Below are 20,902 nucleotides of genomic sequence, written 5' to 3' on the forward strand. Positions count from 1 at the left end.
ACCGGATTACTTGAGTCGGAAGTTACTGTGATTATTAGTTTGTCTGTCAAGAGAGATTTTGTTGTTGAAATCAGTTCCTAAATACTTGATTCGTTCATTGCTTTTCTCAATGGGATTATTGATCCTTCGAGTGCAGCGACATTCCCTTCAATTAATTTTCCTTTGTTCAGGATTATAGATTTGCTTTTAAGAGGATGGATATGTAAACCAGTTTCTGCAAAGCTGCTTTCAGCTAAATTTAACAAGGTAGTAGCATCACTTTCAGTTTTGCTAAGTATGACTAGGTCATTGCGAAAGCACATGAGGATAACGGTGTAGATCATCAGATAAAATATAGCCATAATGTTGGCATATGTCATGGTCGGTGAGATTTTGTATTACAGTATTGATTGCTAAATTAAACAGCCATGGTGAGATAGGAGACCCTTGAGCTATGCCACAGTTAATTTCAATGGGTTTTCATTTCTTATGATCAGCTTCCACTTGAACTGTGTTCTTTGTAAGAAATGCTTCCATTAGTCTACATAATTTTGAAGGAATTTCAGATTTTCGGAGAGATTGTTTGAAATGATCATGTCGGATAGTCAAATGCTTTTGTGACGTCTAGGAAAATGATGCTACAATCCTTTTTTGTTACGTTTCCCGTCCTGGAGGCAACCATTCACGACGTAAGCATTGACATGAGTTCCAGGTAATCACACAAAATCACGCTGGTGAGGACTTGGTTTGACATATGAATGCAGTCTCATATCTAGTTCTCATTCAGTTATTCTCCTAATCACCAAATATATGGTTATAGGTGTCCATTCTTTAATATCATTTATGTCTCCACCTTTATGTATTAAAATTATTCTGGCCATTTTGAGTTTTGTAGGTACATAGGAAAACTGAAGCATTGTGTTGAGTCACGTCAGTTTAGTAAGGAATGCATTGATTGAGAGAGCTCGGAATGTCTGTTACGACTTATGTTTGTAGCTAAGAGTGTAGTATCTGTTACTCCTGCCGTAGCTACAAGCTGCCGCGACTTCTCGTCAGACGCAGATAGTATCAACATACTTTAAGTATGGTACATCTCTCTACCTTTTTTCTCTCCTCTCTTTTTTTTTTTCTTCCGAAAACCATCAGATTTTTCTATCGAACTCTGTATATGGGTTGTGAATAAAAGTGTAACTTCAACTTTAATGCCATTTCATTAATTAATGGTTGTATAGCATTATGATAGCTTGTAAACAAGCCAAAAAATATCATTCAAATTATAGTTTGCATTATCTTTGTATCAATTGCTGAAAGATGGATTATTAATTACTTTTGAGTTGAATGAATTTTATAAATTATAATAGGAACCCCACTGTCGGCAGCCCTGAATATGGTTTTCTGTGTTATTTTCTGTGCTGCATTTAATAATAATGTTATTGGCTTTACGTCCCACTAACTACTTTTTACGTTTTTTGGAGGCGCCGAGGTGCCAGAATTTAGTCCTGCAGGTTTTCTTTAACGTGCCAATAAATCTAGTGACACAAGGCTGACGTATTTGAGCACCTTCAAATACAGTACCACCGGATTGAGCTGGGATCAAACCTGCCAAGTTAGGGTCGGAAGGCCAGCGCCTTAAACGTCTGAGCCACTCAGCCCGGCATGATGTATTTAGATGCAAGCCAGTGCACACCAATGTCCACGCATATGAAATCTCACCTACATTGCACTACGATAGCACTCTTATTGGCCAGTTCTGGATAAGGCAACCTGTGCTGTTAAAAGACCTTACTAGGCTTCCACACTTATTGAGGCAGCCATTTTGAGATTCTTTTCATTGTGAGAAGTGTAGGATGTGGAGAAAGTTAAACACAAGACAACAGAGTGGGCAAAAAAAAAAAATTGATATTGTTGGTTGAAGGCAAGAAAGCCAGGGCAAACACATGAGTAGGAAAGGAACACATTGTGCTGAATCGTAAGTAATGGGAAGGGAACAAGACAGACACACAAATACACCTCATCCAAGACTGAAACATAAGGTCACAAACAAGGATAAACAGAATGACAGGCAATTATGAGCAAATGGACCAACATAAAGGAGAGACAAGGACATACACTAGAAGTCCACTATAGCGAGTACGGCTGTCCCTTGAAAATTCCTGTATTAAACTGTGTATTATCCTTCGGTTACAGTGAGAACCCTATCAATGATGCATTCATTATTACGAGCGTGTAAACGTGTTATTTTTTCCGTTGTAAATATCTATGCACTCCAGCAATTATATTCAATGCACTCGATCATCCTCGGTATAGGTTTCTTGCTAAGTGCACTAGCGATCTTTCGTCAACATTTGAACTTGAACCCAGTGTCGGAGTCTATTAGTAATATTCATTGTAAAAACAATTTGAAATGAAAGAGAACATACCAACTGAGTTGGCTGTGCAGTTATGGGCGCGCGCTGCTGTGAGCTTGCATACGGGAGATAGTGGGTTTGAATCCCACTGTCCGCAGCTCTGAAGATGGTTTTCTGTGGTTTCCCATTTTCACATCAGGCAATTGCTGGGGCTGTACCTTAATTAAGGCCATGGCCGGTTCCTTCCAACTCATAGGCCTCTCCTATCCTATCGTCGCCATAAGACCTATCTGTGTCGGTGCATTGTAAAGCCACTAGCAAAAAAAAAAAAAAAGAGAACTTGTTTCTGTAATAAATGCGTGAATAACGTGGCTTGATACCGGTACTTGACTCTTAAGAAATAAAGACTGAAGTGAACGGTTGCTTAATTTTAATGTAGTGTACTGAAATTAAGTAAGAATGTGCGATACACCGCAAAATACGGCACATAATGGATGACTGATTTCAGGGGTTAGTTTATTCAGGAAAAACCTTGTTAGGACATTTTTGCAAGGGATAAGGAAAGAGAATGTGTTAAGCAAGAAAACATACTATTGAATATGTGAATAAAACTATCCAACACAGATATGTAAACATTATGTTTTTTTCCGACATGCGTGCATTTTACATTGTGTATGTACGGGTACAGTGAAAGATATTGGCTATGTACCGTTCTGAAGGTGAAATGAGAGTACGAAAAGGCATGAGAAAGACGAGAGAACAAATACGAAAACCTTTTCCACTGGGACTTACAAAATAACAACAGTGAATTAAAAGGTGTGTAAAATATCTGACAACAAATATAAAAACATTTGCACTGGGGCCCATAAGAGTATCAGCACATTTTTGCAGATCACACTCTTTCTAAGACAAATGTTGGCTGAAGCGTTATATTTCGGAGCAGTGGGTTATTAAACATAGTTTCCAGGTCACCGTGAATTATTTGGGGCTTAAACTCGGTCCTGTGTGAGAAAATGACTTTCACGTTAATCCTGAATGCAACAACAGTTGGATCGATGAGTCGAAAATCGGAGGTGCAAATTTCAACATCCGTGCCACCGTTGAATGTTGTGGATGCCTGTCCACATCATAGATTTTGTCTTCATTACTAAGCGATTTCACAACTTTTTCAGTATCCATAACTGGGCTACCATAGGACAAATATGCTTCACACTAGTTAACTTCACACGAGTATGTCCCTAATCGTAGGTAGTCTATCATGCGACAAATATTCGCTACACTTCACTGTATCACTCACCACAGAATAAATTTCGAACTTCTGAATGGAATGCGAAATACAAGCACAAACAGGCTTAACTGTGTTATTCAACAATATCAATGAAATCCAGACGGCAAAACTGAACTTTCCTAAGGCTAACGGCTTGCTTCCCGAAGGTGTGATTTACTCTCTAAAGTTCAGGAGTTTAAGGCTGTTTCCATTTTTTCAGGCAACTTTCCACGTTCTGCCTCCTGCGGTGAGGACTTATCTGTGTTGGAAATCGCATTTCTTTTACAAGGGTTGACAAAGAACATTTTCAGGGCTGGGAAAAATGTGATCGTACTAAGCAGAAATAGTGAAAATTTGTAACGCGCTAAGCGAGGTATTTTTAAATAGATTTAATATTAATACCGATATAATTTGACCGTTATTGGACATTTAAAATTTTCTAGCTATCTCATTCCTGTTGGCAGCATTTTGCCCCAGTGCGCCAGTTTGAGCTCATCAGTTGGTAACTAGCACACCTACCAGGACGCATGGTTAGTGCATACCATGGTGGCTACTGCATAGGCAAGCCATCAGCATTGCCAATGTGTTATGAGAGAAATTGATACTTGCTAGGCCATCAGAGTTTACAGAAAATGATTCTCATAAGGAACCTGTAATATTTGTCCCAAGAGAGTTAATTTATTATACCAAATAATTGGTCCTAATTGGACATTATGAATTTCTCAGCTAACTGATTCCTTGACAAGATAGAAGGTCTTAATGATTGGGTAACTCCACCTTTACGATTCATCATCATTGTACAGTTCCAGTTTTCTGGGTACTGTTTATGAGTCTCTTCCACTTCTTCCTGTCCATATTCAACTTGCCATGAAGAACATCATCCACTGTCCATCCCCTGGTAACTAGATCAACCTTGATCTTGTCCATCCATCGGGTTTTAGGTCTTCCTGCAGGTCTTTTTCCTCTCCACCTGTCTTTCCAAACTTATTCCGGCTGTTCTTGTAGGCTCCATCCTCGTCACATGCCCATACCACCGTAGTCTGTGTGTGCCGATTCGGTCTAATAGGGATGTCTTTGTTCCGGCTTCCTTCCTCACCTCCTCATTTCTTAACTTCTCCATCTTGGTCGTCTGGATGGTTGATTTAATAAAACCGAACTCGATAGCTGCAGTCGCTTAAGTGCGGCCAGTACCCAGTATTTGGGATATAGTGGGTTCGAACCCCACTCTCGGCAGCCCTGAAGATGGTTTTCTGTGGTTTCCCATTTTCACACCAGACAAATGCTGGGGCTGTACCTTAAGGCCACGGCCACTTCCTTCCCACTCCTAGTCCTTCCTGTCCCATTGTCGCCATACGACCTATCTGTGTCGGTGTGACGTAAAGCAGCTTGTAAATTTAAAATGGATCTTAGAAATTTCATCTCTGATGCTTGCAGTCTTGAATAATCTTCAATACCATAGGTCAATATTGATACGAAATAGCTGTTAAACATCAGTTTGGCTGGTTTTGGAATCATGTCATCCCATAAAAGTGTGGATGATTACCTTGTTGTACTTCCTCTTAAAACAAAAATCATCAATATCACCATAAAAGTGTTCATACTTTTTGGTAGAGTTCTGATCCCGTTTGCACTCTGTAATTTCCTTTCTGACCAAATTATCAGAGATTACACTTCCAAGGTAAGGAAAACTATCCACACACTCTAGCTGGTGGTCTCCTAGTTTTACACTTTCTGGATGCCCTTCTCTCTTGACTGCCATCACCACTGTCTTGGTCTCACTGATGTTGAGGTTATATTCCTGGAACTGGAATTTCCATACGTTGAGTCTGGTCTGTACTTCCTCTTCTGTTTCACCCCAAATCCTGATATTATCAGCAAAGGCCACTGCATTCAGTTCACCTAACTTTTCCTTGATGTTCTTCATTATATTGTCCTTAACAGTGATGAACAGTAGTGGGGACAGTGCACTTCCTTGTTGAACTCCACTCTTGGTCTCAAACCATAATGATCGACCTTCCCCAATTTGTACACAGCTAGTACAGTCTTTGTACAACATGTAAATTTTCCTTACCAGTCCTTCAGGCACATTTCTTTTCCTCAGGCACTCCCAGATCTTATCTCTTACAACACTATCAGAGGCCTTTTCTATATCCAGGAATACAATGACCAGTTTCTTGCCTTTCCATCAGCATGCAAGTGCTAAAAATTAGATCTGTTGTTGATCTGTTACTTCTGAATTCATATTGCTCCTCCTCTAACTGTGGTTCAGTGATGGTTCTCATTCTGCTTTCTATGATCTTCTCTAGAATTTTTAGCCTATGAGTCAGCAGTGTTACTCCTCTATAGTTGGTGGGTTTCCGTCTGCTGCCTTTCTTAAACAGGGGAATTATAATGCCCTTGCTCCAATCTGCGGTTATTTTGTTGTCTGTCCATATGGCATTTAGTACTCTGTGCAGCCATTGCATACCCTGGATGCCTGCGTCTGCATTTACTTCATCTGCACCTGGAGATTTTCCTTTAGACATAGATTTTGAGGCTGTCTCAGTTTCTGTCCAGGCTTGGATTTCTGGTTCTTTATTTTGTTCTTGAACTGGTCTATTCAGTAATGGTTCTTCAGGACTTCCCTCATGTCACTTTCTGTCGTAACCAGATTTCCATTATCATCTTCAAATGCCTTTATGGTATTCGTTCGTTTCCTTTTACCTCTGTTAACACTATAAAGTAGTTTCTTATTGCCTCTGCTGTCTTCCTCCAGTTTCTGAGTGAATATATATTTTATACCTTGGTCTTTTCTTCTGTAACTGTTCTTTTAAGATCCAGTTTCATTTTTCGGTATAATTGTTCGAGGTTTCTGATTTTTGCCTAGTCTAAGATCTGGTTCATTTTTCTCTTGATCCCTTTCTTTCTGCAAGAGATTTCTTTCCTTGATTGCTGCTTTCACTCTTTCATTCCACCACACTGTTTCCTTCTCCCTTGTTTTCATACTTGTCTTTCCACAAACTTCAGTTGCTTCCTTAACCAATGTGTCCCTTAGTCTGGTCCATTTTGCCTTTCCATTTTACCTTTCATCTCTTGGTAATAGGGTTTTTATCCAGTTCTGATACTCGGTTCCCTTACCTGTTTTCCGGAGTTCCCATACTTTGATATTTGGCATTTTCCTGTTCTGTACTTTTGGCGCATTGAAGTTTCTCAGGTCCGCTACTAATAGACGGTGGTCACAGTCAAGGCTCTCGCTGGGTATTACTCTGACATCTGACCTTTATAATGCTGTTCAATATTATTCCTTTTCATTTTATTTTAAAAAGGGACATGTTTCATCTCTTCCATGTGAGACATCTTCAGCCTAAATATATTATACTAAGAAACACATGATATTCTTGGTAACACTAAAACAATGACTTTAAATTTTTAAGAGTCAAAATGACTCAGTCTATCATTTGTGGACACAGTTAAAAAACAGTTCATTTTGTTAAAATATTTTGTCATAAGAACAAATTACTAGATGATAAAAGTTCCATTGAGTTTTGGTTCTCAAAATAAAAGATTGATGTGAAGATCACCATGTTCTAAAAGTAGAAATAATATCTTCATTAGACTGATGTCGTCTCAAGTTTATGGATGCTTGAGTGCATATGTATCTGGTTGAACAGTGCTTGTTTTTCCTAGATGGAATAAATTCCAAGATGGACTGTTATAATATCCAATAATGCATCAGTTATATTGGAATTATAAATTTACTCATTTCAGGACAAATATTTTCCTATGGGAATCAATTTCTGTAGATTTAATTTAACATGAATCAGAACTTCAAATTTACGACGTGCTAAGAGAGAAACTGTCTTAATGAGGAACGTGCTAACGAGGTTTCACTATATTTTCTCGCATCTGGTTAAATTTCAGAAAGGCTATTCCCAAGTAAATTTGTAGCAAAAAGGTTACTGTATCATTACTGGTGCTTGAAATCTGTTTTGATGATGCATGTAAGATACCGAGCAAGTTGGCCATGCAGTTAGGCGCACGTAGCTATGAGCTTGCATTCAGGAGATAGTGGGTTCAAACCCCACTGTCGGCAGCCCTGAAGATGGTTTGCCATTTTCACACCAGGCAAATGCCAGTGCTGTACCTTAATTAAGGCCACGGCTGTTTCATTTCCACTCCTAACCCTTTCCTCTCCCATTGTCGCCATAAGATGTGTTTGTGCCGATGCAACGTATAGCAGACTGTTAAAGAAAAAAAGTACATATGAGGTTAAGTTAGGTGACTCTGTTTGTTACAATTAACTGAAGTGTTTGCCATAGAAACCACTGGAGTTATACTTTTCCAGTTTTTCAGAATGAAATTGAACGTGCGTGTTCACATTGTCTTGGAATCAGAAAAAGAACTACTGTAATGAATAAGGCATAATTTGAAAATCTACGAAAACGCATGTTTTGAATAAACTGATTGCGGGATTTTCCCAAATTTTTATGAAAAATCGAATATAACAACAATCCACTATAGCGAGTACGTTTTTCGCCATCATGAATTCTCGTTATAACAGACTTCTTTTATACCAGGGTTTGAACTTAAATAGTGGCAACACTGCTGTGGAGACGCTATGCAACGAAATCTCATATTGTTGCTGTTAGCACACGTTGGTTACATACCAACCTTACCTCAGAGCAAATGGACTCTCCCTTCCCACATCACCTGCGTGCGCACAAGTGAGAGAAACACAAGTCACTTGTGAGCTAGCGGTCTAACGTAACGTTGTCACTATGTATTCCAAACAGGAACAGCTGAGTTGGATCAAGATTGAATGTGCCAGAGGTCGTACAGCATGACAGTGCCATCAAGGTCTTCAAGAGGCTTGCGGGGAATCTGCATTGCCTTCCAGAGCAGTGGCACTTTGGATAAAACCCTTCAACGATGGTCGGCAGACTGTGGCGGACATTCATCGAGCAGATCATCCTACGAGCGTCAGTGAAGAAGTGCTTGCTGTTGCCGCGTTACTGGACAGTGATCAAAATCTGACGATTCGTGAGCTCGCCCAAGAAACCAGATTAGTGCATACGACTGTGCTTCACGTCCTGAAGGAATGCCTGGGCATGCGAAAAATTGCATCACGATGGGTTCTGCATGATTTGACGGAAATGCACAAATGGTTGTGTAACACATTCCTCCACGGCAGACCATCAATGCATAGTATTGCTGTTCGATTTTGAAGCACCACCTGCGACCAGCTTTGAGAAAGAAGCGGCAACACTTTCTGCAGAATCCACCCATCATTTTGCATGACAATGCTCAGGCGCATACAGCGCGAGCTGTGGCTGATTTGTTCAGTTGATGGGACTGGGGAGTACTGTACCATCCACTATACTCCCCAGACTTAAGTCCTTGTGACTTCGATTTGATTCCGTAGATGAAGGAACCACTTTGTGGCATTCGCTTCAGAACTGTTGCAGAGATTCGACAGGCAGTAGACCGCTCCGTTCGCACCATCGCAGAACAGGCTCTGCTAAAGGTATACTACCACTTCATTGCTGGCAACAGGTTCTACACAACGATGGTGACTACATTGAAGGACAGTAAAGGTTGCTAACATGTAACTCTTTTGTATCTGTTGTAAATATTTAGTTGTCACTATTTAAGTTCCAATCTCCGTATATTAAGTACTAGAACAAATGCCACTTCTTCACACACTGCTATTTCTTTCCCATTAGTCTTGATTTCTTTTGGATATTTTTCTTATTTCCCCTACCAAGTTCATTTCTATTCCTCTGCTTCATTATGGAGACAGACATCTTCACTCATTGAAAAGCCACTCATGGGAATTCTTGATGCAAGAAGTACAGAATGAGGAGGAAGCTGAGTAAACATGAGAGAAGGGAAAAACTAAAACAAAAATGAAAGTTAATACTTGGTGGAATAATACAATGAACATAGAACAACGTGGAAGAGGAAAAAAGGTACCAAGATCCCTCTGCCCACTTTAGCTTTATAATTGTGTTAATTTTTTTATGTATTCCAATCGTCCTTCATAGCTTCCTATCTTTTATGATGCACATAAGAAGTGAATTGTCTCGGTACACCTTTGAAAACCATTGTTAATGGTCTGTTGGTAAACTGTTTCTGTGAGATCAAAGTGTGTCTTGAAATGTCTGTTTTTAATGCAAATCTCTTTGAACGTAAATTGTTATTTTTCCTGTTAAAAACAAATTACATTAAAAACCAAGCAATATTTCTGAAATGTATCTAGAATTTAAGGGAGTATTTTGATATATATTTGGTTACTTAATGTGTCATTTCATGCCTGTTATATAATAATAATAATAATAATAATAATAATAATAATAATATATTATTTAACGTTTTTCTATAATGCACAGGACAAATACTTAACATCACTCTGTATTCTGAAGATGGGCTTCAGCTCATTGGATAGTTTTATCCAATACTTAATGGAAGTGAATATTCTGCGGATTGGGATAGCTCAAGATAGTGTAGATGGAGAAGTGACAGTACTACTACCAATTGAAGTAGAGAACCTTTTTGATGACCACAACGATGAAGAGCCACTGTCAGTATCATTTCCTAAAACCATACGGGTGAGTAACCTACTATGTATACCTGTTATTCAGATTTTAAACCCAACTCCCCACCAAATTTTATATTTTGATTTTCTTTGCTTGTTTCACATGCACCTATTTTTCTGCAAGAAACTCTCACCTTTTCTTTCTAAGCTCATCATTAGGTAGAAAAAACATGACATGCCTGCAGTTAGGCATTTGAATCAATTTATTTATTAAATAATAAATGAATGGTTGAATATTGGCCAATTACTAGAACTAGTTGGGTAGAAGCAGAACTTCGGAGCGTGAAAATATACGGAAATTAGTAGAAATTGCAGGTTCTATTCTACATTAGTATGGAATGAACTGTCTCATATGAGAAAGGTAGGGTATCAGGTCAACAACCTATAGTGAAACCACTCCTATACACTTTTCAAGGGACTTATCAGGAAAAGTGAAAATTGTGGAAAAGCATAAATAGTGGGAAATTATTTTTTTAATTAGGCCTACATTGCTGGCCAAAAGAATATGTAACGCTCGTCAGAGAAGCTCATTATTTATATATAGATTACTGTACTGTATTGAATTTTATACAATTAATTTATTTTTATAAGGACAAAGTATTAACTGTCAAACTACATTCCAGTATCCAGCTATAGGAAACACTTAAAATGTATTTGAAGTTAATCCACGTTTTTAAAATTTTCATGTAAAATTATCAATTTTATAAATAATCTGTTCATATTTCATAATTCTGTAGCTTGCAGCTACATATGATGATGCAATCTTGAAATTTTAAGAAACAAAACTTGATCTCTATCGGTTAATGTTCAACCCTTGGCAGAATTATTAAGAAATCTATTTAGATCAATTTATATTATGATAATATGTAAGCTTATGGAGTTTTGAATCTCTTATCTCAGAAAAATATGAACTCTATCATTTAATTGATGGTGTAAATCAATATTGTAATGTAATTCAAGTACGGCAGTATGTAAGAGTATGACATGAGCTTGTTTTACTATTAAGGAATGAGGACGGACCAAGTCTCCCGATTTAAGCGGGAGACTCCCGATTTTTCATTGTTCTTCCAGATTGCTGGGACCGATCCCCCCCAATTTTCAGAGCAGTATCAGTATTATTTTAAACTCCCGTGTGTTTCCTTGTTCTATCGATATATGGCTGACCAGGGGAGGTCACGATGTCCACATCACCAATTTTGTTCAAACTTTGTAGGTTAGTAGTACTACATCACGAAAACACGCTGTCAAAGTAGTAGCATGCGACTCTAAAAATAATATTTAAAAAACGATTTTGAAAATGCCGAAAAAAGTTACGAGAGGTTTAGCATGCTAGGTACCATCAAGCGAGGACTATGGTGAGGTGGTCGAGTTGTTAAAGTTCTCAATTTCAGTTATCAAGATGGTGAGTTTGAGTCACGCTGCTACCAGCTTTTTACCCCCTCCCCCCTTTTTTCATCTATTGCAAATTTATTTTTTTATATTACTGTCAAAGTAGTTTTAAAAATTTTCTTTCCCAGTAATTTGGCCTCTTCTGTAATCTTTACAGAGTCGCCGGGATCCAGTAAGCGATTTATATGAAGAAGGTGCTTGACGTAAACCATGGCCCTTTTCAACTGTTTATTTCTTGTTAACTCTTCCAGAAACTTGTTTGCACTTTGCGTAGTTTCAAATTCAAAAACACTTCTGTTCGAACATAATTCAACATGCGAGATCTCCATGCCGATTGAACTTATGATGAGGACGTCTAGTTACATCGCACACAACCGTTACACAACACAACGCGGTCAGACAGTGACTAACTGCCGATCTCATTTGCAACACGAGGAAAAAGGGGATCAGGAAACATCAGGGGGAAATAGTTGAGGTGAGCATGTCTCAAACTCGCCGTCTTCATAACTGAAGCGGAGAACCTTAACCACTCGACTGTCGACATTCTCTCACTTGATGCTAGCTGCCGTGCTAAAGCTCCGTAACTTTTCTCAACATTTTCAAAATCTTTTGTTGCAAAATTTTTGAGAGTTGTGCGCTACTACTTCGCCGGTGTGTTTTTGTGTTTTAGTACTACCAACCTACCAAGTTTGAACAAAATCGGTGATGCGGACATTGTGACCTCCCCTTGGGAGTATGGTTAGTCAATAGTAGTTCTGTAGGTGGGCCGGCGTAAGGTTGCACATGACAGCTACGCAAAACGTCGATCACACTGCAGTGGAGCATGAAGTGATATTGCCGCCCTAACAACAGCTGATTTTAGAAACACGTGAGAAATCTTTTTAATGTCATCACGATGATACCCGATACAGTTGAAATTGAAATACAGTAGAAGTCCGTTATAGGGAGATTTCATAACAGCGAAAAATTTACTCGCTATAACGGATTGTCGTTATATCCGATTATTGTATAAAAGTCGGAAAAACTCCCATGCACATTAAAATCGGTATGAAACGGCAATCAGTTTGTTCAAAACTTGCATTTCCGCAGATGATATCCACACTGCGGCTTACTTGTTTGTTATTTTTCATAATCAGATACTGCGTGAAAGTATGTTTCATTCTGAAAAAAAAAATAGTACCGTATTTTTCCGAATCCAAGATGAACCCCACTTTTCCCTTCAAAACATTTATATCAGGCTCAAAAAGAACTTTGTAAAATCATATGAATGCCTCGTTGTACATTAGGCCTACGCATTTTTAGACTATTTTTAGACGCCGAACATTGACTTTCGTCACGCCGTGGTTTTTTTGGCTGCACAATTATTCTTCATTTCCGCGGGTTTAAGAACCATTATCTTAATATTGGCATCATAATACCGAAGAGAACCCGTTGAAAATTTTCCGGCAATACCTATTCCATGCGTCTCTACAATACAACGATCCATCAGGAAATTATTCTTGCTGTCTATAAAACTGTTACTTTTACGCAGCGTCAGATATAACCAGCTACCGCTACACGCACGTCTCGCTTGCCGGATTCGGCCAAGTTCAGCGGCTAGCGATATATAGGCCTAATCGCGGACGTTGCAAGTCAACGAACGAGTTTATTGCGCCACGGTATGGCCATTCCGCCCTTGCGTTTTTAGTGCACATACCTCACAATTTCATCTTCGACATCTTTAAAGCGTCCTTGTTGCGGACCACTGAATGCATTTTTTGTAACGTACGCATTTTTTTAGCTCTTTGTCTTCACGGTAACGTCAATTATTGACTTTAGTTAGGCCTATGCCGTATTTTCTTGCGGCTGCACAATTATTCTACATTTCCGAGTGTTTAATAACCATTAACTTAAAATTAGCATCAAAATATCGACTAGAACCCGTTGAAAATTTGCCGGCAATACCTTTTTCACGTATCTTTACAATACGACTATACATCACGAAAATATTCCTGCTGTCTATAAACCTTAATTTTACTGAGCGTCGAGTGTAATGGACGCGTTGTAACTCTGCCACTGAGTAGCCAGGGCTTTTCTAAGAATTCGAAGTGTCGCATGTTTTGATGCCATTCTGCAGATGCGAGAAACATACAGGCACTGTACAACCGGTTGTCGCGGCTAGCTATGTAAAGACGCTTTCGTTTGTCAACGAGTTCTGTGCGCGTGTGAAAAGAAGCAGCGTGGTTACCGCGGTAGTTGCCAGTGGTATCCATTAACTTACTGTTAGGCCGGGAATGCAACAACCCTTGAGTTTTCGCATGAGATTCTGAGAAAACAATTCTTGGATTCGGAGAAATACGGTATCACTCCAGAGATTTCTGTGGCAAACACCTCAGCTTTCTTCCTCGAACAGCGTCACCGTATATGTATCATGAAAACATATTTGAAACGCATGTAGAGAAATAACCTCCTCGCGAAAAATTTACATGTAAATAGCCGTAACTAGACGCGAGAAGATACGAAATATCCTATGAAATCAGTGATGTACTCTGCCATATCTTGTGGTGTATCACATTCTTACTTAATTTCCGTATATAACATTAAAATTAAGATAATTATCATTTACTTCAGTCTTTACTTTCAACGAGTTAATAACTGCTATCGGCCACGTTATGTACGCATTTATTACGAAAACGTGTTATCCTCTTTCATTTCGAATTTTCTTTAGAGAACAGCAGTCGATGGGTTGTACTAATCAACTCCAACATCGCCTTTGAATGTCAACGAGAGAGCTCGCAAATGCACAAAGTGAGAAAACTATACCGTACCGAAGATGATCGATCGCATGTTGTTGCAAACGTTTCAGTTTTCTTATTCAAACAGTGTCACTTATCCTAACAACCATACTATACGTATGATGAAAACACTTCAAGCGCCAGTAGGGAAATTATAACTTTCTCGCTATAAATTTCCATAATAGCCTTTCCGTAATTTAACCAGACGCGACAAAATATAAACCAACCTCTGAAATCAATTAAGCACTCTGCCATATCTCTTTTTTTTTTTTTTTTTTTTTTTTTTTTTTTTTTTTTTTGCTAGGGGCTTTACGTCGCACCGACACAGATAGGTCTTATGGCGACGATGGGATAGGAAAGGCCTAGGAGTTGGAAGGAAGCGGCCGTGGTCTTAATTAAGGTACAGCCCCAGCATTTGCCTGCTGTGAAAATGGGAAACCACGGAAAACCATCTTCAGGACTGCCGATAGTGGGATTCGAACCTACTATCTCCCGGATGCAAGCTCACAGCCGCGCGCCTCTCCGCGCACGGCCAACTCGCCCGGTCTGCCATATCTTGAGGTGTATCGCATTCTTACTTAATTGCAGTATTTAGCCTCAAAATTAAGCGGTCGTTTAGTCAGCCCTAATTTTTAACGAGTTAACAACCGTTATCGGGCACGTTATTTACGCATTTATTACGAAAATATGTTCTCTTTCATTTCGAATTTTCTTTACGGAACAGCTGTCGATGGGTATTACTAATCGACTCCGACATCGCCTTTGAATGTCGACGAGAGAAATCGCTAGTACGCATAGTGAGGAAACGATACCGAAGCTAATCGATCGCATGCAATACCATCGCTGGGTTGCGTAAATATCGGTAACGGAAAAAATCGCGCGCGCTTTATCGCTCGTAATAACGGATGCGTCAATGATAGTGTTCTCGCCGTAACCGAAGGACGATACACAGTTTTTAATAGGAATTTTGAAGGGACAAAAAACTCGTAGCTATAACGGAGTTCTCGTTATATGCCGTACTCGCTATAACGGACTTCTACTGTAATAACAATAAGTTAATTTATTAATTTGACCACCTAATCAATACAGTAAGTATTGGTAAGTATTGATTATTATTAATTTATTGTTATTATTTCAATCAAATATCATCAATACAGATCAAAAATTATATTTATCACATGTAACAAGTGAAATTGGCGGACAAAAATTGTCGCACTTTCAACACACCAATTAAGTTTACAACAAAATATATCATCACAAAAAATAATATGAGATAAATCTATTACGAAATTCTTATCACGATGTTAGAAAATACTTAAGAAATCGGCAAACTATAATCTCACTTTAAATACACCAATAAATGTTACAATAATATACACCGGTGCTAATGCAGAAGATTTAGAGGAAAATCTATTAAATTTATGAAAATTCAGAAATGCTATTCTTCTTACCTCATTCACGTTCCTAGATGTTATATACCCTCCATATCACTGCCATCACTACAGTCGCCTTCGTTGTCGTCGTCCAGGCAGATCATCAACTCCTGACAGTCACTGATGATGTCATCTATTGCTATTGTCGAGTTAATTAATGTTGTGACATGGCTAACTTTCTTCCTCCACGAAGCCGCATCCACTAGAGCAATGCTCTCCCGGAACAATCTTTCCACTTCAGTAATTGTAAAGGACTTGTTATTCGTGCGTATGAAATGTTTTACTCCACTGCATACCAACTCAATAGGGTTGAAGTGACAGTGGTACGACGGCAACCTAACAACCTCGTGTCCTTGTTCCTTCGCTACCTCATTGACTACATACGTCTGTGAAACCAGTTTGTTTTGTTTCACCAGTGCATATAAGGCTAATTTAGTCATACCCTTATGTGCTGGGGTCCTTCCTGCTGCCATTCCATTAACAGTTCTTTACAGGTACTCGAAGTAGTGGTCTTGTCCATTAATACAGAGTTGTAAGATGCATTGTCCATAACGACGACAGTAGGGCCTTTGAGCTGTTGCAGGAGCTTCTTAAACCAATCTAAAAAGTGAACATGGTCCACATCTTTGTGATAATCACTGTTTTTTTTTTTGACTTAGCATTAGAAGACCCCTTTCCACAAAATCACTGGATGAACCCGCGTGCGCTGTTAGCCTATGGTGCCCTTCCCAGTCAGTTGATTACCAGAGCATTACAACTGTCATCAGTCCCATATTTAGCAAGGCACTCCCAAGCATTCACCCACATCTCATCCAACCATATTACCTCTTGGAGATCCTTACCATCAAGTTTATTCAGAAAAATACTCCTAACCATCACGATGTGCCACTTTCCAAGCAGCCCCTTTCTTCCATTCAGTTTTTTATATCTGAAACCTATGGCTTGCAGTAGCAATTTTAAGAAGTTTTTACTTCCTGAGTACCCCCTGTGGGTGGGGGACGCATATGTAGAATACAACCATGGTATCCCCTGCCTGACATAAGAGGCAACTAAAAGGGGCCCAAGGGGCTCTCAATTTGGGAGTGTGTTTTGGCGACCACAGGGCCCTTAGCTGAGTCTTGGCATTGCTTCCACTTACTTGTACCAGGCTCCTCACTTTCGTCCATCCTGTCCGACCTCCCTTGGTCAACTCTTGTTCTTTTCCGACCCCAACGGTATTAGAATATTCAAGGCTAGGGAGTCATTCATTTTCACACCCTTCATGGCCCTTGCTTTTCTTTGTCTGTTACTTCATTTTTCGAATTGACGGATCCCTTCTCTTTCTTCTTTTTTCTCCCTCTCTACCCCTGTGAGTGGGGGACGCAGAAGGAAAATACACCTACGGTATCCCCTGCCTGTCGTGAGAGGCGACTAAAAGGGGTGATGAAGGGATGATCCAATTAGAACTATGAAACTACTTGTGATTAGTACCATCACGCAGGGAACACCATGGGTCACCTTTACTTGCAAGTAGTACTACTCTGTTAGGTACTAAATAGTTTTGTGAATCGTAGCAGTCCAGTGGAGTTCGCTGTGGGTTTCCAGTACCTGTGCTTAGTACCACTAAATGTGGAACACCACGGGTCTGGGCGTTGCCTGTGATTAGATCCGGTATGTGAGACACACCACTGGTCTGGGCGTTGCTTCTGGTTAGTAAGACAATATGAGCAACACCATGGGTCTTCGTTGCCTATGTTTAGTACCCACTATGTGAGGAACACCACGGGTTACCAGCGCCCGTGATTAGTTCACCTAGGCGGGGAACCCTATGGGTTTGCATTGCCTATGAATGGCGACATTATGTGAGAAACACCATAGGTCTGCGTTACCTGTACGACGTTTTATACTTGTGAATAGTACCATAATGTTTGAGTTTACGCTACCTTTGATTAGTACGGCAACTTGAGAGATACTATGGTTCTGCTCTGCTAGCGATAAGTGCTGTTATGAGGGACCGTTGACATGGATATTGAACCCCTTTAGACAAGCATCATCGTTTCAGGATTGAGCTTTGGAAGCAGTCCCTTGGTCAGTAATATTATTTCTGGGATTGTGAGGCATTGCGGGTCAGATCCACTGATTGTCTTAAATTCATATTCATCAATTCATTCTTCATCACGTTTTGAATTCTGGTCAGTGGATGAATTGTGTACTTTTAAACTGCAATTCGTCCCATTTCATACCATAGGGGCCGATGATCTTGATGTTAGGCCCCTTTAAACAACAAGCATCATCATAATCATCTTACTTCCTGAGAAAAGCTTTTCCTGCCTAAGAGAGACTAGTAATTTTGCCATGATAGCGTATTCTTTCGTGCTGTAATAATCGTACACGTGTCTTCGTAATGCATCAGCATGGAAAAAAATCAATTCCTGTTGCAGGAGATGGCTTAAATCATTTCCTTCCTGGAGTGCTAAGAAACAACTCCCCACTATCAGCCCCGTTTCCGCTACTTCTAGGTTCCCCAGTCCCTTTTTCCTTCAGTTCTTGTAGGAGAACACCTTCATGAATAACAGTACACTTTAAAAACCCTAATGTTTGCCTCGTACGTTCCACAACTTGATCTGCAAGAACCGAGGGACAACCATACAAGCATACGAATATTCTTTCCCTCTTGTAAAACTTGCGAGTTCTCTGCACAAATTTCCAATCCTATTAATGGGCATTCCTCGACGCAAAGGATTATCACTATGTCGTCATTTCCGTGACATCGCACTGCAATAGTTACAAAAACTTCACCATTACAACACACATACAAAATGACAACTTCATCAACGCGAGAATCACACCTGACCACGTGCTAGCGACGACAGACAAGTGGCAACACTTCAATAAAAAAGTCAAGGTAATTGTAGATGGCTAGCCATATTGCCAACAACAACCAAATAAAAATAGATCATCTCTATTTTGCAACTCGCTTAAACGTTACATTTTTTTAAATGCTTGTGTTTTTGTCAGTAAATAAAAGATTATAAGCACTGTACGAAATTAAATACGAACTAATATGTATAAAATGCATAACTGTATCTGATTTGAAAAGTAGTGGGTTGGTCGTTCTGATAGACGGATGATATTCTCCAGTTATTTTTTGTAGTAGTGCTGACATGAACTACAACTGTCAAGTGCAACCTTGTGCCAGCCCACCTATAATAATGAAACCAGATGGCAGTACAGGACATGGTGGCCAGTCATGTGCTCCTTTTTGGTCGATAATACAGTCAGATACTCATTCTCCTTGGTCAAATACTCAAATAGGAAGTGGAATTTGCAAACAAGTAACCTAACCTCAGCAGTAGCAGGCCCTAGACGTCTACCCGACAGCCAAAACAGTGATGTCGCTGGAGTCGCATTGTAGCACAAAATCATGGGAAAAATCCGGACTGTGCAGTACAGGGGCTTCGCATAGTGTCTTTTTTAACATATCAAAAGCACAGCTTTGGTCTTCGCCCCAGACGGAACGGCAATTTTTCCTTTTAAGACAATTTAGGGGGGCCAAGATTTGAGATAAATTTTCGATGAAATGGCTGTAAAAGCCGATCATACCCAAGAACCTTCTCACACCACGGATATTTTTGGGCTGAGGGAAATCAAGAACACATTTGATCCTGTCGGGATTCACAGCGATACCCGAGTCAGATGACATGCCCTAGGAAATTCAGGCGCTTGGAGCAAAGACACACCTTCTCGGGGTTTATAGTAAACTCGTGTTTGTGCAAACGGCCAAGTACCTCACAAAGGTGATCAGGTGCTCGTCAAAACTGGCAGAGAATAAGGTCATCGAGAAAATGAAACACATAAGAAAATTTGAGATCACCAAGAATAGAGTCCAGGATGCGTCTGAGCGCTTGTCCGCCAATGGAAATACCCATATCCACGGTATTAAATTCGAAGAGACCAAAAGGGGTAGCAAAAGCAGTGTAGGGACGACTATTGAGATGCAAAGGAAATTTATAGTGGGCTGAATTGAAATAGAAAACAGTGAAAAACTTGGCACCATTGAAATGTTGAAAAGCACTTTCGATGGTGGGCAGAGGGAAACTGTCGAAGATAATATTTTTATTTGCCTTCCTCTAGTCTACAGTAAATCTAAATCTACCATCTTTCTTGGGCACAAGGAACGCCGGACTACTGAAAGGAGATTTGGAGGGACTGATTATCTTTTTCTTGCAAGAGATCGACGCACTCCCTCATAGTGGCCTGTTTAAGGGGCGAGCAGCTGAAAGGCGGGGACCTGACAACAGTATCATCTTTCAATTCTATTGAGTAGGAAAAATTTCTAGCACGACCTAAGTTTGCGGTCAGCACGTCACAAAATTCTTCCTGCAAAGTGTTCAACAATAAATTCTTATGGTCAGTCAGATTGCAAGAGGCCTGTGGAAGTTGGGATTGAGATACGGAGCAAACAGTAGCACTTCAGAAGGGCATTTCAAAAGGGTAATTTGTGCCAGATTTAAAGTGAAAAGCGAAGTCCGGGAGATAAAGTCAATAGATGAACCGGTAGCTAGCATATAATCGCTTCCTATGATGACAGAGACAGATAGGTCGGGAACATCATGGAATACCCAGTTCCACGATAGTTCTTGAATTTTAATGTGTCATTCTACGCAGCCTACAGGGTATACTCAACGACCATCTGCACACACAAAATGCCCTGAGCTCTCACAACCATGGATATATTTTGATTTCTTGCTATACAAAGGATTGACTAATGAAAAATTTACAAGAACCCGTGTCCAATAGCGCATACAATACGTGTGATCCAAAGAGAATCTTAGCCCAGGGTGTGGACGAGGGAAGACCCCAAATTTTTTTATTCACATCCCTATTCGGCGCCGACGGGCCATCACGTCGGCGCAGATTCGGTTTCCCCGCAGAGGGTTGCACCTCGGGCACACATTCCTGGTACCGCCATTTAAACCACAATTGTAGCATTTTAAAGAGAATTCAGACCTACAATGTTTAAAAATTTATCCAGATTTCCCACAACTCCAACATTTCTTGCTCGCGGTGTCCCTGGCGACGGCAGAGTTACAGGATTGGACAAGACTGACACCGTGTCGAGAAGGGGATGCCAAGGTGGGTTTGCGGCCAGAGTTGCC

General features: G+C 39.9%; 1 protein-coding gene across 2 annotated transcripts in view; it reads left to right on the forward strand.

The window, feature by feature from the left end:
- The window catches only part of LOC136858067 (uncharacterized), a 579,094-nt gene that overhangs the window by 174,371 nt on the left and 383,821 nt on the right, over positions 1-20,902 (forward strand). For both annotated transcript variants that reach the window (XM_067137317.2, XM_067137318.2), the window contains exon 10: positions 9,963-10,181. In XM_067137317.2, coding sequence (XP_066993418.2) covers positions 9,963-10,181 — 219 coding nt within the window. The remainder of the gene's footprint in view (positions 1-9,962; positions 10,182-20,902) is intronic.

The sequence above is a fragment of the Anabrus simplex genome, chromosome 1, assembly GCF_040414725.1.
Source record: "Anabrus simplex isolate iqAnaSimp1 chromosome 1, ASM4041472v1, whole genome shotgun sequence".
Classification (NCBI taxonomy): Eukaryota; Metazoa; Arthropoda; class Insecta; order Orthoptera; family Tettigoniidae; genus Anabrus; species Anabrus simplex.